The following is a 17,061-nucleotide window of genomic DNA, read 5'->3' as shown; positions in this document are numbered from 1 at the left end:
AACCCTGCTCCTCTGACTGTGACTTCACCAGACAGGATTACCAGAGAGAGGAAGCAGATCACACTATTGCTCTACCAGTGCAGGTAAGAACTCAGTGTCTTTCCATTATAGGGCACCATTGGTTCAGTAACAGTACAATATACAATACAGTATTGTCATCATTCATTACAATTAGGCCTACATCTTTGCTGGATTATTGGCAGGGCCCAGTATATAATCATTCAGCCTACGTGTGCAACCAATTTTTGATTGTATTCAGATTGTCTTCCTGTGAAAAGCCGCTCAATATGGAAAAATTGATTTTGGACAGGGATGAGCAGCAGTGTGTTAACAACCTCATGCTGTGTATCTGAACACGTGCTTTACAGTTAAAAGAAAGGGTCTTGAGAAACTAAACAAAAGGGAAAAAATTCACATGTTTTTTTTTACTGCTTAACGTGTTTATAAAAGCTAATATAAGATGCACAAAGTAACTGACAACCTATTGGAGTCTCTTTTTTATTCTTTCTGAAATGTAAATGGAGCACAACATGTTTGTTTTTGTCTGAATATATTCCATGTGAATTGCATGTAAAAAAAATATATATATAATAATAACCTTAAAGCCTAGTTTAACTTTGCACATTTATAGAGGTTTATGGCAAAGCATCCGAGTTCCCTGGATGAGCAATGCCATATTTTAGATCTATCTTCAAGAAAAATAGAGTGATGCTGTAATCTCATTGCATGAGATTATTACTACATTCACACACAAAAACACATCACGGCTTTTTAAACACACATAGTGATAGGCAATAAAGAGTAGGGACAGATGCACACAGTGTTATTTTAGTATCACTGAGGTTTTCATTTTAGTTAAAGTTTTTGTTATTTTATTGTTTATTTACAAATGAGAAAGTGAGAAGTGTTGCCTTGAAATAAAATAAGTTAAGATTTGCTGTATATTTAATTTCTGCTGAATCTTATTTATCAAATAACAGGAGTTTTTATGCTTTCACTGTTAACTATAATGACACTGACACACACTCACAGTCTTGTCACTTTGACAACAGACCTGTTGTTTTTTAATAACATTTGAATTTTTTACAGTTCATAATATTGTCTTTTTCATTTATTTCAGGAAAATCCTTGTACAGTACGATGGCAGACAAGTAAGTTTTCTTCCCATTTTGCTCACATTTTTCTAAACTTAGGGCAAACTGCAAGCATTGTTATTAATGTTTTGAATCATTTGAGAGATCATACATTAATAAACATATTAACATATCTAAGATAGGATAGGATAGGGTAGGATAGGATAGGATAGGATATAGGTTGGGATGGGATGGGATAGGATAGGATAGGATAGGATAGGAAGCAGCACATATTGAAAAACCGTTACATGTGTCTGTGAGGCTGTTGTTGTAAGTATAGAATAGATCATCAAGTGGGAACATTCTCTGGAGTCCATGCATCAATGTGTCATAAGCTATTCAGTCACAATCAATTAACAGGCATCCCCTTTGGAGTAAACACAAGCTGCCTCCATTCATGGAGCCTGGATTAGCGCAGGGGAGTCCAGGACTTGGCTTTGAAGTGTCTTAAAATACTAAGCTTTCACAGCTTGATAAATGCCCAGGATAAGAAGGTCAAACATGCCAACACAAATATGTTGCTCAGGTAGAGGTGGCTGAAGGGGTTAATACTTAAGGTATAGGCTTAATGGGACAAGTGACCCCAGCTCATTCCTCTTTGGAGTCTACCCATTTGTAACACCAACTAAATTCTTTACCTTGTTTTATCAGTATTTACTACAGCACAAACCATATTCCAAAACCTTTTTCTTTCTGTTTCTTTTCCCCATTTTGTGTGTGTGTGTGTGTGTGTGTGTTCAAAAAGAGTTTTCAAAAAGACCAGTGGAAATGGCCAGGTATGACTGAACTCTTTCTGTTTTTTCAAGATACATCTTGAATTTTATGATTTCATTTTCTGAAAAAATGTGTGCAATGCACTGTTTGTGTTTCAGCTCACTCTGTACCTGGGGAAGAGAGACTATGTTGATCATGTTGACACAGTTGACACTGTTGGTGAGGAACTATCTGCATTTATTATTGAAACACAGACAACATGTATTGTCCAACAACTAAATTTGAATTGTTTCTTATTTTAAACAGAGGGTGTTCTGAAAATCGACCCTGCAGATCTTGGAGACAGAAAAGGTACTGTCGGTATTTATGTGTCTTAATAAAACAGAACAATATCTAATGATAAAAGTACATAAAGAAATTTATTTTTTATTTAGTTAGGTATTTAATCATATACCTGTGATGTAAAAAAAAAAAAAAAAGTTTAGCTTTTTGCTTTTTTTTAATTTTCCCCTAATCTCGATTCCAACTAAAAATGTAAAAATGACTAAAACAATAAAAGAAAAAATACAGTTGGATTAAAAAAAAATGTTTGACCAGTTTCTTGCTTCATGTAGTTTGGATTCAGCTGGCCTGTGCTTTCCGCTATGGTCGTGAAGACCTGGATGTGATTGGGCTTTCCTTCAGAAAAGACATCTGGATTCAGCACATACAGCTGTATCCTGATGCAGGCCACAAACCCACCCTGACAGAGATGCATAACACTCTCCTAAAAAAAGCTGGAGAGCAGGGTCATGCTTTCACTTTTAATGTAAGGCATCTGCCAGTACCAACAACAGAATATTTATTTTACACTGTGAATCAGACTCTAAAATAGCACAGGCAATGATTAGGACTGATAACACCCTATGTGTTATTTGTCACAGAATAATCTGCATAATAATCTCTGAAAGGACTTTAATTGAAATGAACTGTCTTTCAGATTCCTACCAACCTCCCCTGCTCTGTTACACTTCAGCCTAGCCCAGATGACAAAGGAAAGGTGAGATGCAAAGACTGAATGAGATACATTATCTTCAAATATAAATGCGCTTAATGGACTTGCTCATGACTTTGTTCTTGCAGGCTTGCGGTGTTGACTTTGAGGTCAAGGCCTACTTGGCCAAATCAGCTGATGACCCCGATGAGAAGATTGACAAGAAGTGAGCTTGTTGTTGGTTATTTTGCACATTCAGTCCATGTTAAAACACTGTTGATTCACTGAACTTTACTAACCATTGTTCTGTCATCTCCCTCTACAGGGACACCTGCCGCCTTGTCATTCGTAAAATCCAGTTTGCTCCTGATAACACAGGATCCGGACAGAAAGCTGAGATTTGCAAGAGCTTTATGATGTCTGATAAGCCTGTTCTTCTGGAAGCCTCTCTGGACAAGGAAGTATGTAACCTCTGATGCACTGCAGGCTTTGATATTTACCAAATCAAGAAGAAACTCATGTGTCTTTTTCCTCGTGATGACAGATCTACTACCACGGTGATCCCATCCCCGTCACTGTGAAGATCAAGAACGAGACCAACAAAGTTGTGAAAAAAATCAAGGTTACAGGTGAGATTGATTTAAAGACATTTCTAATAATTCACAAGTTGTAAATATAACGAATAATGTAGCTTACTGCTAACTGGTTGACTGTATATTATCCAACACATTCTCCACGACTTCTCCCAAATAAGTCAATAAATGGACATGAAATGATTTAAGTTATTAAAAATGTGGAAATGTTGATTTATGTGCGAAAATCAGGTGCATTTTACAGATAATTTTACATTTTACAGTCATTATAATTTATAGGAAAAAAAAATAGCCACAGAATGCCGTCATTGACCAATCAGAATTGAATATTCCAGCAGGCAGTATAATAAATATAACTGTATATATAAATGAACTGATGTTTCATCCATTATCCTCATAGTTGACCAAACCACAGACGTCGTTCTCTATTCAGCCGACAAATACACCAAAAATGTGCTGTGTGAAGAGTTTGGGTGAGTGTTATTTTCTTCGACAGTGACATATGCTTGTATGCCAGTCATAGTGAAGATCTCTTCAGAAATCTGTATTAAGTTCTTGAAACTATATTATTCAAATGCTCTCTGCAGGGAAACTGTAGAAGCAAATGCTTCGTTTGATAAAACCCTCCAAATCACTCCTCTGCTGGCAAACAATAAGGAGAAACGTGGCCTGGCGCTGGACGGCAGGCTTAAAGATGAAGACACCAATTTGGCTTCAACTACGATGTGAGCGTTTGTTTCATATTTACAAACTTTTATAAAGAGTTTCACAGAACTCCGACAGTATGAAGTAACCTTGCTTATAATAACGTTTTTACAACACATATGCTTCTGAACTGTACTGTGAACTCTTTAGTATCTATCACCTCTAATCTGACCTGAGTTCATACATAAATGCAAGAACAATTAAACCTTTTTTTTTTTAATCAGTTGCCAATTACTCATTTACTTTTCTCTCGTTCCTTCAGAATTAGAAGCGGTATGGATAAGGAGATTCTGGGAATCCTGGTGTCCTACAAGATCAAGGTTAACCTCATGGTATCAGGAGGAGGGTAAGGATGTCTTCTTTTGAGAAATTCATCCAGTTTGTGCTAAACAATTGTTCATAAATAGAAGACAATTAAAAATATAGTATCATTAATATAATTATTAGTACTGTTTTATTTATAAATTTATTTCTATTTTTTCAGTCTGCTGGGAGGCTTGACAGCAAGGTAAATCAAAAATGAAATGCAGCTGAAATGCATTATGGGAAATCAGAAATGGCCCTTTATCTAACCTTTTGTTTCCTCCATTCAGTGACGTGACAGTAGAGCTGCCTCTGACCCTAATGCACCCTAAACCCAAAGGTAAAAAAAACCCACCCTCTTTTCTCATCATTATATCCATGGCAAGTTTTTAAGAAACTGATGTCTAAATGTTGTTTACCAATGTTTAGCGCATAATTATCTCACTCCCATTCTTTGTGTCTCCCTCTCTGTTTATAACAGACTGAATTCCCCGAATCAGATTCCACAGGACAGATGTTATCCTCGAGTACATTCCCTCAGCACTTTCACAGCGAGTCCATTACTCCGGCTCCACATTAAGCAAAAAGGCATCCCAATGCCAGGAGTACCTCACAGCAAAGAAACCACATCTGTATCACTTAGCACTGGGTCACACTGATGGTAATAAATAGACAGTTTAAAGCATAAATCCAACTTGAATACATAAGTGTGCGGTGAATGGTTGCCTTGAGATTCTCTGTCCAGGAAAAACATGCCTCTTCTTTGTGAAAGTGCTCCCTAATGGTCGTACCTATAAATGAACCCATATGGTTACAAAGAGTGTATGAGCAATGCATTTTCAATGAATGGAGTTTGATCATCTGATTATGTATGCTTGTGTTAACTTGTCTTGTCTAGAGTCTAGAGTCTTGTTTTGTCAAGTGTGGAATTTTGGACACATTAAACCAAATAAAATACCTTTAAAACCTTAATTGGCGATGTTTTCATATTAATTATGATACTTATAAAACATGAATATAGTTGAAATTTTGTAGAACTGATCAAATGACTTTCAACAAATTGCTGTTGTTTTATGATTTTCAGACACTATTTGTTGATCAGAGCCCAGCTACTGGGGCATGTGGTTACAAAAGATCATTGTAAGTTAAAGAAGCTATATATATTTTTCCCCCTACAATAATAGTTCCCAATGAAGTCACAGAGAACTATATAAATATCTAATGACTTGATAAAAGTGACGTGACAATACCATTTCTAGTTAGAGTAAGTTAGGGTTTTTCTACAACTACAGTAGTTTAGAGACTGGAGATTAATTAAATTCTAATTTCATCCATCTCATTAGTGTTTTGAATGTCCAGTGTTTTCATAGTCCAGTGTTGATGATCTGCCAAAATCTGGATTAATAACTAGTTTTAGATGTCATTGTAAAGTTAATTATGGGTATAGATATTCAAACCATCATACACAATGTAAAAGGTGCAATTGTTACCTTAAAGACCTATATCTGCCTGATTTAACCCATTGTTGGTATAAATGAATGTTTTTAAATTGATTCAGCAGAGTTAAATATTTTTTAAATGGTTAATTTAGACATTTTCAAGTTCAGTAATTTATAATTATTAATCAACCATCAATGATAAAACCTCAGAACACTTAAATTCAGTTTTAACTAACATCAGCACTAACTGTGATTAAACAGCATTTAGCAAGTGAGACTATAAGCTGTTAAACATGGGAATTGTAATCACAGTTGGATCACTTAGCATGTGTGTTTACTTAAAGCATATTACTGGCATGAGAGCCCAAGCTTACAGAGGGTCTCAAAACCCTGATCAAAGGGTTTTTCTATTAAGAGAGCACAACGAGGAATGAACAAACTCTCTGCCAAGATATCTCCTTCCTCTGGACCCCAACCTGTCACACTTCACCTGCCCACACCAGGTAATGATTTTCAGCTATTCATATAGTCTGTTGGAGCCTTCCTCGTGGAATGGAAATCTGTTATTGTAGAAGTATTGGAAGGAGTGGCATTTGTAATTTGTTAAATGTCTTGTTTTAGCAAGTGAGAAGGATCCTCAGGAGCAGACTGTAGTTCAGGATCAATCTGATGCAAAAAGACCATCTAAACGTTGCTGCGCTCGATGTCCATTCCAAGCTATACTGAAGGTGACATCTGCGCTCATTTCAGCTTGTGTAGCTGTTTCCAGGGCTTGGGATACTAATAGTGCTAAACAGACTCTTATAAGACATCCTGTTCCCCGTTCTTCATCATATGGTTCTGTAGTACCTGTAACATTCCCTTTTTTCCACTCTACTATCTGTGTCACCTTCTCACGGAGAAACAGAAGCAACTACCGAGTTCAGGTTAGAAGAAAACATTCTGAATTAATTTTGATGGCTTTGATGGTTCCATGGCAAGCCTTTACAATCTATGGAAACCTTTCATTGTATAAAAGGTTCTTTAAAGCATAAAAATAATCTACGAAATAATAAAATGTTTTTCACTCTAAGAAAAAAAAAAAGGTTCTTTTAAGAACTGAACACTTCTTTAGAGAACCCAGAATTATTATATTATGGCATTGCTGTGAAAACTCCCTTTTGGAAACGTTATAGAGTTTATATAATATGACTAGCTCATGTTGTTATGCATGTTTTGCAGTCCAAACCCTGAGCTGCACATCTTTCATGCAATATTAATTTTCTAAAGTGGTGATGCAATTAAATCAAGTTAAATACAAATATTCACTATTGTATATAATTCTTATTTTTATTTTAAGCTGTTTAGTACAAGCTGCTTTCAGTCTCTAATCTTCTCGGCTTTTAGTACATCTAAACAAATGACAACTTTTCATTAATGAATCACTGCCTGGCCAGCAGCCCATTATCAGTGCAAAGTCATCACTGACACTGGCTGGCATTTGTTGGGAACAGCGAAAGAATTATGTGATAGAATTATCTTAAGGGTCAGTATTATTTGAAACTTAATAGCGGATGTGCAATGTTGTATATAATTTCTTTCTTGCAGTAAGTGCAGTCGGTTCCTGGGTGAATAGTTTACTGTAAGGGTTGTTTTGAAAGGAGCTGCTCCATTCTCTGTGCTATGGAGTTTATCTGGTTATTTGTACTTGTTGGCACTTTGCTGCATCTCCAAAGTGGACGTAAGTGCCATCCTCTGCTGCAGCCAGGCCTTTATTTTCCTCCTTTCATGAATTGGAGTCAAGGACTACTTCATGGGCCTTAGGATGAGCAAGCAAATAGGATATTGAGTGTTATGTGAGTGATTTGATAATGTTTTTTCGCCAATTTTAAAGTCATCTTTTTTTCATGCATTTGTCTGTTCTCTATTTAGATAGTGGCTGCCATCCTGTCCATCACTGGCATTGTTATGCTGGCCTATGGTGATGGTTTTCCTAGCGACTCAATCACAGGAGTAGCACTGGGAGTTGGTTCAGCTTCAGCTTCTCCTTCTGCTTTGTTCAAGGTTAGCACTAGTGGTGGGGAACTGAATTCACCCCAGCGTTCACTAAAAAGATTAATTCAGAAAGTTACAGTGTTTCATTCGGTGACCTTGAGAAGTTATACAAAACCTCCAGAAAGACTCTATAAGGTAACGGTGTTCTTTAAACCTGTATGTGTGTAAACATCTGATACAAATGTGCTACTCTGCAGTTTTACTGTAGTAGTTGTTTATAGTTTTATGTCTCAGGTACTGTTCAGAAAACATGCAGGCAATGTCCAGCCAGGCCCTGCCAGTGTGATGCTGTCCTGTGTGGGTCTGTGTAGCTTTGTCGTCCACTCCTGGGTGTGTGTATTGCTTTATTTCACACATGTGGAATACTGGCCTCCCTCTCAGCACATCCCCTGGGATAAACTTTGTGTCATGGCTTCTCTACTGCTTGGTAATTTATGATTTGTTTTCCACTATGCATAATAAGATTCCACTCAATTAATGTTATTATTATTAATATTAGATATATTCCATGGAAAAATATAATAGGTCAGAATTTTATTTGCTTTTACCTGAAGTAACTTTTATTTCATTTTTGTCTTGTCTCTCCTAAGTTTTCAATGTACTGTTAAACCTGGGAGGAATATTTACGTACCTCAGTTTAATGTCACTGGGAATTCTCTTGACCGTCCCAGCAAGTGCACGTATGTATTTGATTATAAATAAGCTGAAGCCTCACAGACACTGGTGTAGAGGTGCACTGAGAAGTCACTATACTCTTAATTTATGCCCCCAATTGTTTTAAGCAGCCCAGTGAAGAATGAACACCCAGTAAACAGTGACATGTAAAACTATTTTCTTGAATATTTAGTTCACCCCAAAATGGGCCAGTAGTATTTGCACACTATCACTTAACTTCTGCTCCTTGACTTCACAGAGTAAGGATCATTATGAAATTAATATTAGCCACAGAGGAGGAGCAGATTTTACATTAAATAATTAAAAATAAATAAATAAAATAAGTACTTCAGCACTTAACATTTTGCAAGAGCCTCTAGTAAAGTACATGCAGTTTTCTTTAGGTGTCTGTTCAGCATAGTGAGAGAATCATGATCTCTACACTGCTGGACAATAACCAATAATTTGTATTCTATAATTTTCCTAATGATAATTTTATGATTTGTTTATATACAAATATTTTTCCTTTTTTATATCATATGCTTCATATATTTTAGAGTTTCTATAGCCAACTCGGATAAATGCTATGTCAAATAGCACTGCATTATTCAGATGCTTTTTTTAAAACCTGGATATTACTTGAAAAACACATAAACTATATATTGTTACAATCGTTTTATTTATTGTAATTTTTCATCAGTCAAAATATTTCTTTTCATCCAGCTTAGTTACAGCAGAGATTTATTTGGCTACGATAGCTGCATGTCTTAATCCATATTAGGGATTTTTTTGGCACATCATAAATAATTACTTCTATGAGGCTGTTTTGGACTTTCTGAATATGAATGAAACAAACTGCATGAGAGCGTTTACACCTCTGTGTAGCACTCTATAGGCCTGGATGTGTAAAAGTGATTAATATGATGTGTAGCATTTAATTTTTGCATTTCTTGCTCCTTGAGAATTTTTCCCATTGTTAAGTCTATTGCTGTCTCTTTCTCACTCATAAGCTGTAGATACATTTGTGACTGAAACTCTGCAAATGAGTCACGTGCGAGCGGTGGCAGGTGGCATCATCTCAGCAGGGTATCTCATGCTGCAGCTTCCAGAAAACTGGGACGAGAGCACTTTGTGCTGGCTCAGCAAACTGTGGCATGGAAACTGGCGACAGGACAGTATTGTTGGAGAGGAGGCTGTAATAGACACTGCTGGGATTTTAAGAGGAAAACTCAAACCAGCTGTAGTGACACTCAACGGAGCCTATTGTGAGCAGACTAGATTTGATTCTAGTGTTGGGATGATAACATCATAAAATCTTTTGTGTGTCTGTGTAAATGCCATTACTTACATTGTAGTTATGTATTCATGTTGTTTGAAAATCCAGTTTATATTTCCAGCTTTCATTAAAAACAAAAACAAAACAATTTCAAACAAATTTCAGTATGGTCAAGCCAGTGTTATTTTAGAATCATATTTAACATTTGTTTCTATTTTTCTATTTTCCATTGTGATTTTAAATCGTGTTTAAAAAATAGTAGCTAATTGTGTTGCATGATTTTCACATGTATATTAGTTTTTATTTAAAGATGTTTATATAGTTTTTATTGATTTATATTTCAGTTTAGTTATTTTAAAATGTTTAATATATATATATATATATATAAATAATTTTATTTCAAGTACAGCATTTTGTGTGGTTTTGGTTTTAGTTAATAGTTTAGTTTAAATAATTAGTTTCGTTTAAATAATGTCATATTTGATAAAGTGCAAACAAACTGCACGTCCTACACTCAGCTCGCTAGATGGCGCCAGTCCATTTTCACAGCACTTAATACATTTCACCGCAGAAGTTTCGAGCAGGAAGCGTTATCTGTGTTGAGAGGCGGCTGAGGAGGAAAGCATGGCCCTAAACGCAGGTAAAATATGAATAGACTACTTATTCTGCTATCGAGTTCCCTATTTTTATCCTTTAATAATCTTCCTTTACTTGGTTTACTTCCAGCATGCTAAAATAGTGCACGTGCAGGCGCGCTAAAATAACATCTTGTCGCTAGCAGGTTAGCTGACTGTATGGGTGTGTGGCTTTTTGTCATTCATAATACCTAGATCTTCAAACTTGTTTTAGCATAACTGACTATAAGTGACAACCGGAAGTGGTATAACTGTCTGAAAGCTCCATGTACACAGACGCTAGCTGGTTGTTTTTGATCCGTGTACCTAATGACCCGGACACACGAGGAATATGTGTGCTCTGCTGAATCTAGATGATGAGGACTTTGAGTGGGAGCCTCCGTCCGAGGCCGAGATGAAGGTGTTTCAGGCTCGACGGGAGCGACAGGACAAGATCAGCAAGCTGATGGGAGCCTATCTGCTGAAGGGCTACAAGATGCTGGGGGAGTGCTGTGAGCTGTGTGGGGTGAGGGGAAAACACATTCATTCTGTCACTTAGAAAATGAGTGATTTATTAGTGAAAGTGCAGGTGCTGGTCATATAATTAGAATGTCATCAAAAAGTTGATTTATTTAACTAATTCCATTCAAAAAGTGAAACTTGGATATTATATTAATTAATTACACACAAACTCTGGGATTTAAACCTGGAAATAAACAGATTTTCACTTTCAAATTTGTTTTGTAATAATTAAAAAGTTACAGGTGGTCTTTTCAATAAAATTGTTATGCATATATTGTAATTTCTACAGGATAAAAAGGAAAGAAAAAAAGCTTTTTCAGTTTATTGACCCCACTGGAATTCCAAAGATTAGTATTTAATTCATATTTATAATTTAAGGAATAATGTCCTGTGTACTTGCAGACAATTCTGCTGCAAGATAAGCAGAAGAAAAATTACTGTGTTGCTTGTCAAGAGCTGGACTCCGATATTGACAAGGACAACCCAGGTACGTTTAAATGCAGCCTTCAAATTATTTATGAATGTACAGTCTTGCGTATCTCTTTTGACTTGTACAATTTCTCTTTCAGCTTTAAATGCCCAGGCAGCTTTGTCACAGGTACGAGAGCGTCAGCTTGCGACTCAGCCTCTCCCTGAATCTAACGGAGCCTCATCCAGCGAACCCCTTCTCTCCATCAAGGGGCAGCCCCGGCCGGAGCACTGCGAGGGGGCTGCATCTGGACTGAGAGGTCCCCCTCCTGCCATACAGCCCACCCCTCTTTCTGTTCCCACAGTCAGCTCCAACTTTCTGCCACCAGCCAACCCTCCTCTCCAGACTGCACCTCCTGTAGGGTCCTTGGGCAACCCCCTGCACCACCACCCAGCCTTGTCAAGCGCAGAGGAGGCAGTGCTACACAAACTCAGATGGGCCACGCAGGAGCTCCAGCACTCCGTGTCAGTGGAGGCCAGTATCCAGCTCTGCAGTCTGATCCGAGGCTGTGCCGAATCCCTGCGTAGTTTGAAAGAACTGCAGGTCTCATAAGACTGAACCACAGACAGAGCTGTAACAGCAGACACATAATGAAATACGAACAACACGCACACATATGTACATATATTAGTAACATACTCAACAGAGTGGTCTGGTTGTGTTTGTTTGTTCTAAAGCGGCTGAGTATGTGACCGTGGTGTGTTGAAAAACATTGCTTGAGCTGCAAAGGCTGTTTCTTTCTCCCTGATTTGTTTGCGTTTGTGTTACATTATAAGTTTTACCTTGTTTTATGAACTCATAATTGAAAGAAAACTCCACATTTTATGAAAGTACCAACTTGATTGTGACAATGTTAGAAAAACCACAGTTAGCAAAGTGAAGTGTTTCCAAGCAGTTTTAGAACCATCTGGTCGCCGTGATTTTGTTTTCAAGTAAGACATGTTCCTGGATCAACATCTTTTGATGATCCTGGATCCACATTACTGTCCAAAAATATAGACTTAAACCAATCCCTACCCCTAAACATAATCCTACCCATAATTTATTCCTAAAATCAATGGGAAATGATTGCTGATTAACAAGAGTGTAGAAGCACCTACCCCTGATTGTAAGCCTAAAACAGATATTTTCTCAATTCTGATTGGTTGATTAGAATGTTGTTCCAGGATCAACAAGGATGTTGAATCAGGAACATGTTGTACTTGGTCAAATCACGCTCACCAGAACCATCTCATGAGATGTGAGTGCTGTTTTGGTAATAAATAACATCATTATACAATTGATAGTTAGGGGCGTTCCACTGCACTGCTTTCCTGTTGTTTCCACTGCACTGCTTTCCTATACATTATTCCATGTTTTTCCATGATGCCTTTGTTCAACTTAAAAGGATTTCTAGACATTGTACTTTTTTTTTTGTTTTGTTTTAATACACTGCCCTGTGTCTAGCATATTTTTATTTTTTTTTAAATGAAAAAAGCAAGTTCTCCGTGATGGGCCCTTATAGGGGCCATTCACATAGTACATGGTTTTATGCTGAAAATCATTTGCATTCAACTGTGCTGCTTAGTGTGGATGCATGTTTCCTTTATGGGAATAAAAAAGGGTAATTGTTTATACCTCACAATTCAGACTTCTTTTTCTTCGTTAATTGTGAGTTTACGTCTAGCAATTCTGACATTTTCCCCCTGAATTCTTAGGTTATATTTAGCAATTTTTGTCAGAATTATAAGTTGGCACGATTCTCTTCTCTCTTTTTTTGCCACAGAATGAAAAATAAAAAAGGAATTGCTTTTTATCTCACAATTTTGCCCTTTTTTCCTTGCTAGTGAGAGTTGATACCAAAATTCTGAATTTTCTTCTCAGAATTGAGAATTTATATCTAAAACAAAAAGTGGCACTTTAGTTAAAATAAAGGTATTGTCTAGACCATGAATTTTCCAATTCCTTATCCCTGTAATTTTTAAAAGCAAAAACTAATTCTGTGACCCCTTAGATTATACATTATTCCACCCAAAGCAAAGGTAAGGCTCAGGTGAAGCAATTGGAAAAGTCGTTGAGACTTAAAAAACTAAATAAAAAGAAAGGAAGAAGTTGATCGTCTGTATCGGAAGCTTTAATAGAGGTTATGCTTCTGGGAATGAGGAACAGCGCCTCGCTGTGGCCGAGAGATGCGGTGGGCGAGACAAAAGAAAACGTTAAAACGAAAACAAAGCGTGGGCACTTCATCTTCTGTCCAGGGTTTCCTGTCCGGTTTTGCTTATAACCTAAGGGTAGGAATCTGTTTTATATCCCTACGTTGGATTTATTCGTTGTTACGACGAAATACAAATAAAGAAGAGCGAAAGAGCAAAGATTGTCAAAGAGTTTATAAGGGCGAAATTATTTTCATTTAATTATTTATTTTAATTATTAAACGAGCTACAAGTTATAGTTAAGTTTCAACCAGAGGTTATATATGAGGAATCGCGCATAGATTGTTACTTTTCGTTTATTTACCGATTTTTTTCTTTGAACGTTACAGTTGCAGGCATTCGTGCGCGCTCACCTTCCGTACCATCTAGAGAGAGAGAGACCGTATTTTTCTTCTCAGTTGGATAATTTTGATGGTGTTAAAATATAAATAAACAAAATAATAACACCGGGCATAGAAGAGATTAAACTCAGGTTTTTATTTTAAAAGCGAAATCGGAAATGAACTGGTTTCAGTCCAGTCCAGCGGATTGTCCGACTGGAAGCGTCAGTTCTGTGGAAGGTTTGCCTCCGTTACCTAAAGGACTGAGCGGTATCCTAAACTCGAGCGGAGAGTCCTGGAGGGACATTCAGAAGGTCTACAGCAAGAGGACGCGCATCCAGGCGGACATCAGCATGTCCAGGGCGAGCGACTGTCCTGACCGCAGTAAACCCGCGAGCCTCGACGCAGCGCTGGCCGTGCTGCGCAAAGACATGGTGAGTAATAATAGTACTGAAATCTACTACTTACTGCAAATCTACTACTTACTACTTAAAACTACTAGTTACTGCAAAATTAATATTATACTGTAACTAGTTACTAGTAACTACTGCCCAACACTTGGCATATTCTGCATGTATATTTTAAATACATATCACATTTTCAGTAACAGTTCATTGACAGTTTTATTTAAAAATAAAAAAAACTTTTAAAGAAAGTGTTGCATTTTTCAATGTTACATTTTTATCACACAAATTTAAAAACTGTTTGAAAATTTATATTTTTTGTGCTTTAATGTTAAAGTATATATTTGAACATCCCCAGCCTAAATGTTCTTGTCTTTTGCAGGTTGGACTTCGACAGTTAGACATGTCCTTGCTGTGCCAGTTGTGGTCTCTTTATGAGTCCATACAGGAATACAAAGGAGCTTTCCAGGACATTTCCTCCTCTTTGTGTGAGTGCTCCTTCAACACCGAAAATGGTTATTCTGAAGATGAAGAGGAGGAAGATAAAGATGAACATGAAAGGGAGAGTGTGGAGACGCTATTATCTCTTCCTCAGCCCACTCAGAACTCCAGTGGATCAAAGACTCCTTCCACATCCACATTTAAATGAAGCATGTGCTCTCTCAGATACCGTATGAATCTGATCTCCCATGATCCTCATCAATACAAACTGTGACAAACCTGACCCCATTGTCTGAAGGATTCTAGAAGCAACAATATGAAACAAGGCCTTTATTTTTGTAGGATACTATTACAATGGTGTCTGTAAGTTTTTTTCAGGGGAACCATGAAAAGCTGCTTTTTCACTGCCTGTGAAGTCATAAAGACCGGATAAGGAAGAAGGATGTAGCCAGAAACAGTGTGGTCTAGGATGTTCATTATTTTATGTAGATTTGTCAAATATGTATTATCACTTGCCTATTTTCTTGATCACTTATCAGATACTTTTTTTATTATTATTATTATACAATTTGTAAGGTAATTCAAGGTAATCATTGAATGCAGAATGTGCATTTTGATAAAAATAAATAAATAAATAAATAAACATAATGAAGCATGTCAACTTTTTTTGCTGGTCTAAAGAAAGCACTTAAAAGTGGTTTGTTTTCTTTATAGCTTAGCTAAATGTTGTGTTGTCTGTATTTTATTCACAGAAGTCTTATATGTGCTCAAAGTGTTCAAATATCTGTCCAGTGCAGCTGTCACATCACCCATTAGGTGGCACTCATTTGGGATGTTGTTTTGAGTCATGATGCCTGGAGTATTACAGAAAACAAAATAATTGCTTCTGGAAACATCTGTGCTCATCGTCTTGGTACCATTTAGCACAAAAGAAGATTGCTATTTTCTTCTCCTTTAATGTTTATCTTTGAGTCCTACTAGATACATATTACATCTGATTAAAACAATTATTCTAAATTTAAATGTTTGGACTGGGGCTCCTTCAGATCTTTCTGAATCACTCTGTCATTACTCTGCAAGTATAAACAAATGGTTCTAGCTACTCTTGTGCTTATTAGGTAATGCTTGCTACTTTTGCACCAGAGAGAAGGGAGGAACAAGCTCAGACACAGGCATTACTAAAACTCTTCTCATCGCTACTGTAATTACAGTTACATTGACTGCATGTCCTGTCAATATACTGTGCTTTAGGTTTTATGAAGTATATCTCTATAGCAGTTTAATAAATAGTAATTTACTCTAGCAATTTAATGTAGCAATTAAAATGTTTGACAATCAATAACACAAAAGTCTTTTGCTAAATTTTGAGATAGTTGATATTTGCTTTCCTGAAATTAGACTATAGCTTTAGGTTTTATCATGTATGTAGTATATTATATAATGTGTACACGCACACACACATACACTAATTTAATATTCATTTATTATTCATTGAATACATTTCATTTATTTTTAATGCAATAAATTAGCTAAAAAAAACTGTAACTTACCAGTTGTTTAACTCACGCCCATATATAACCTTAATTGGTTTAATCTATGGCATTTATTTCAGTTGACGTGAGAACATGGATGAACTACAATGTCTAAATTCATGGAGATCAACATGTGCTCATTAGTACTAATATTGCTAAGTGCTGATATTATAGTATTATGCATGCTAATATGCAACTAGTAAAGAGGCCCTAAAATAAAGAATTACCAATATTTTTGTAGAAACTGATATATTTTTTCAGCATTCATTGATTCATAGAAAGTTCAGTATTTTTCAGAAAGTACAGTAACATTATAAATGTCTTTATTTTATTAGGCCTATAGTGTATGTGGCTGTAGTTGAACAGTATTTCAGTGTGTCCCCATATTTTTTGCCACTGCAGGTGCTGTCAGAGTGTGTCCTCTAAAGGAAACCAAAGAGTTATTAAATGTTTCTGTCTAAGTGGTCTTCTGTTTGAGTCTTTGCAGGTAGACACAGGAAACAAAGCTCTGGGCAGTCGTAAAGAGCTGAGCATTTGTCATTATGCCACAAGCCCCACTCATGTGTCAAACCTTGCTCTTGGCTCAATGAAACACTCCCAGTGTACTTTCCACTTTGCATACCGTTTATTCAGAGAGACTATCTTTCTTACAGTGTGATAAACTGCACATATTAAGCATGACAGATTGATTAAGTGAAGGATGTTGCATTCTTTTAGAAAGCTCTCTCATGCCTCTAAAAATA

The 17,061-nt window shown here is 36.6% G+C and overlaps 2 protein-coding genes and 2 pseudogenes across 2 annotated transcripts; all 4 read left to right on the top strand.

Annotated features, from left to right (window-relative positions):
- On the top strand, nt 1-5,393 carry LOC128021162 (arrestin-C-like). The gene is made up of 16 exons (XM_052608164.1): nt 1-83; nt 1,121-1,151; nt 1,879-1,909; nt 2,006-2,066; nt 2,154-2,198; nt 2,462-2,655; nt 2,827-2,886; nt 2,970-3,046; nt 3,146-3,281; nt 3,365-3,449; nt 3,814-3,886; nt 4,001-4,138; nt 4,381-4,464; nt 4,603-4,626; nt 4,712-4,761; nt 4,903-5,393. The coding sequence occupies exons 2-16, from the start codon at nt 1,141-1,143 to the stop codon at nt 4,905-4,907; spliced, it is 1,074 nt and encodes a 357-aa protein (XP_052464124.1). The 5' UTR covers nt 1-83; nt 1,121-1,140; the 3' UTR covers nt 4,908-5,393.
- An 897-nt stretch (nt 5,394-6,290) lies between these two features.
- On the top strand, nt 6,291-9,983 carry LOC128020681 (putative thiamine transporter SLC35F3; annotated as a pseudogene).
- Nucleotides 9,984-10,332: 349 nt separating this feature from the next.
- LOC128021160 (protein ZNRD2) lies at nt 10,333-13,232 on the top strand. The gene is made up of 4 exons (XM_052608163.1): nt 10,333-10,464; nt 10,813-10,964; nt 11,363-11,447; nt 11,530-13,232. The coding sequence occupies exons 1-4, from the start codon at nt 10,449-10,451 to the stop codon at nt 11,979-11,981; spliced, it is 705 nt and encodes a 234-aa protein (XP_052464123.1). The 5' UTR covers nt 10,333-10,448; the 3' UTR covers nt 11,982-13,232.
- A 320-nt stretch (nt 13,233-13,552) lies between these two features.
- Nucleotides 13,553-15,890, top strand: LOC128021161 (protein FAM89A-like; annotated as a pseudogene).
- The last annotated feature ends 1,171 nt before the right edge of the window (nt 15,891-17,061 follow it).

Source organism: Carassius gibelio, chromosome A10 (genome assembly GCF_023724105.1).
Source record: "Carassius gibelio isolate Cgi1373 ecotype wild population from Czech Republic chromosome A10, carGib1.2-hapl.c, whole genome shotgun sequence".
NCBI classification, from domain to species: Eukaryota; Metazoa; Chordata; class Actinopteri; order Cypriniformes; family Cyprinidae; genus Carassius; species Carassius gibelio.
Note: the sequence above shows the minus strand (reverse complement) of the source record. Positions and strands in the feature narration are given on the sequence as shown.

Excerpts from the sequence above, each read along its gene's own strand:
- LOC128021162 (XM_052608164.1), top strand. Across the intron at positions 3,282-3,364 it reads AAGCCTCTCTGGACAAGGAA|ATCTACTACCACGGTGATCC; the intron begins GTATGTAACCTC and ends TCGTGATGACAG. Across the intron at positions 4,139-4,380 it reads AATTTGGCTTCAACTACGAT|AATTAGAAGCGGTATGGATA; the intron begins GTGAGCGTTTGT and ends TCGTTCCTTCAG.
- LOC128021160 (XM_052608163.1), top strand. Across the intron at positions 10,965-11,362 it reads AGTGCTGTGAGCTGTGTGGG|ACAATTCTGCTGCAAGATAA; the intron begins GTGAGGGGAAAA and ends GTGTACTTGCAG. Across the intron at positions 11,448-11,529 it reads TATTGACAAGGACAACCCAG|CTTTAAATGCCCAGGCAGCT; the intron begins GTACGTTTAAAT and ends TTTCTCTTTCAG.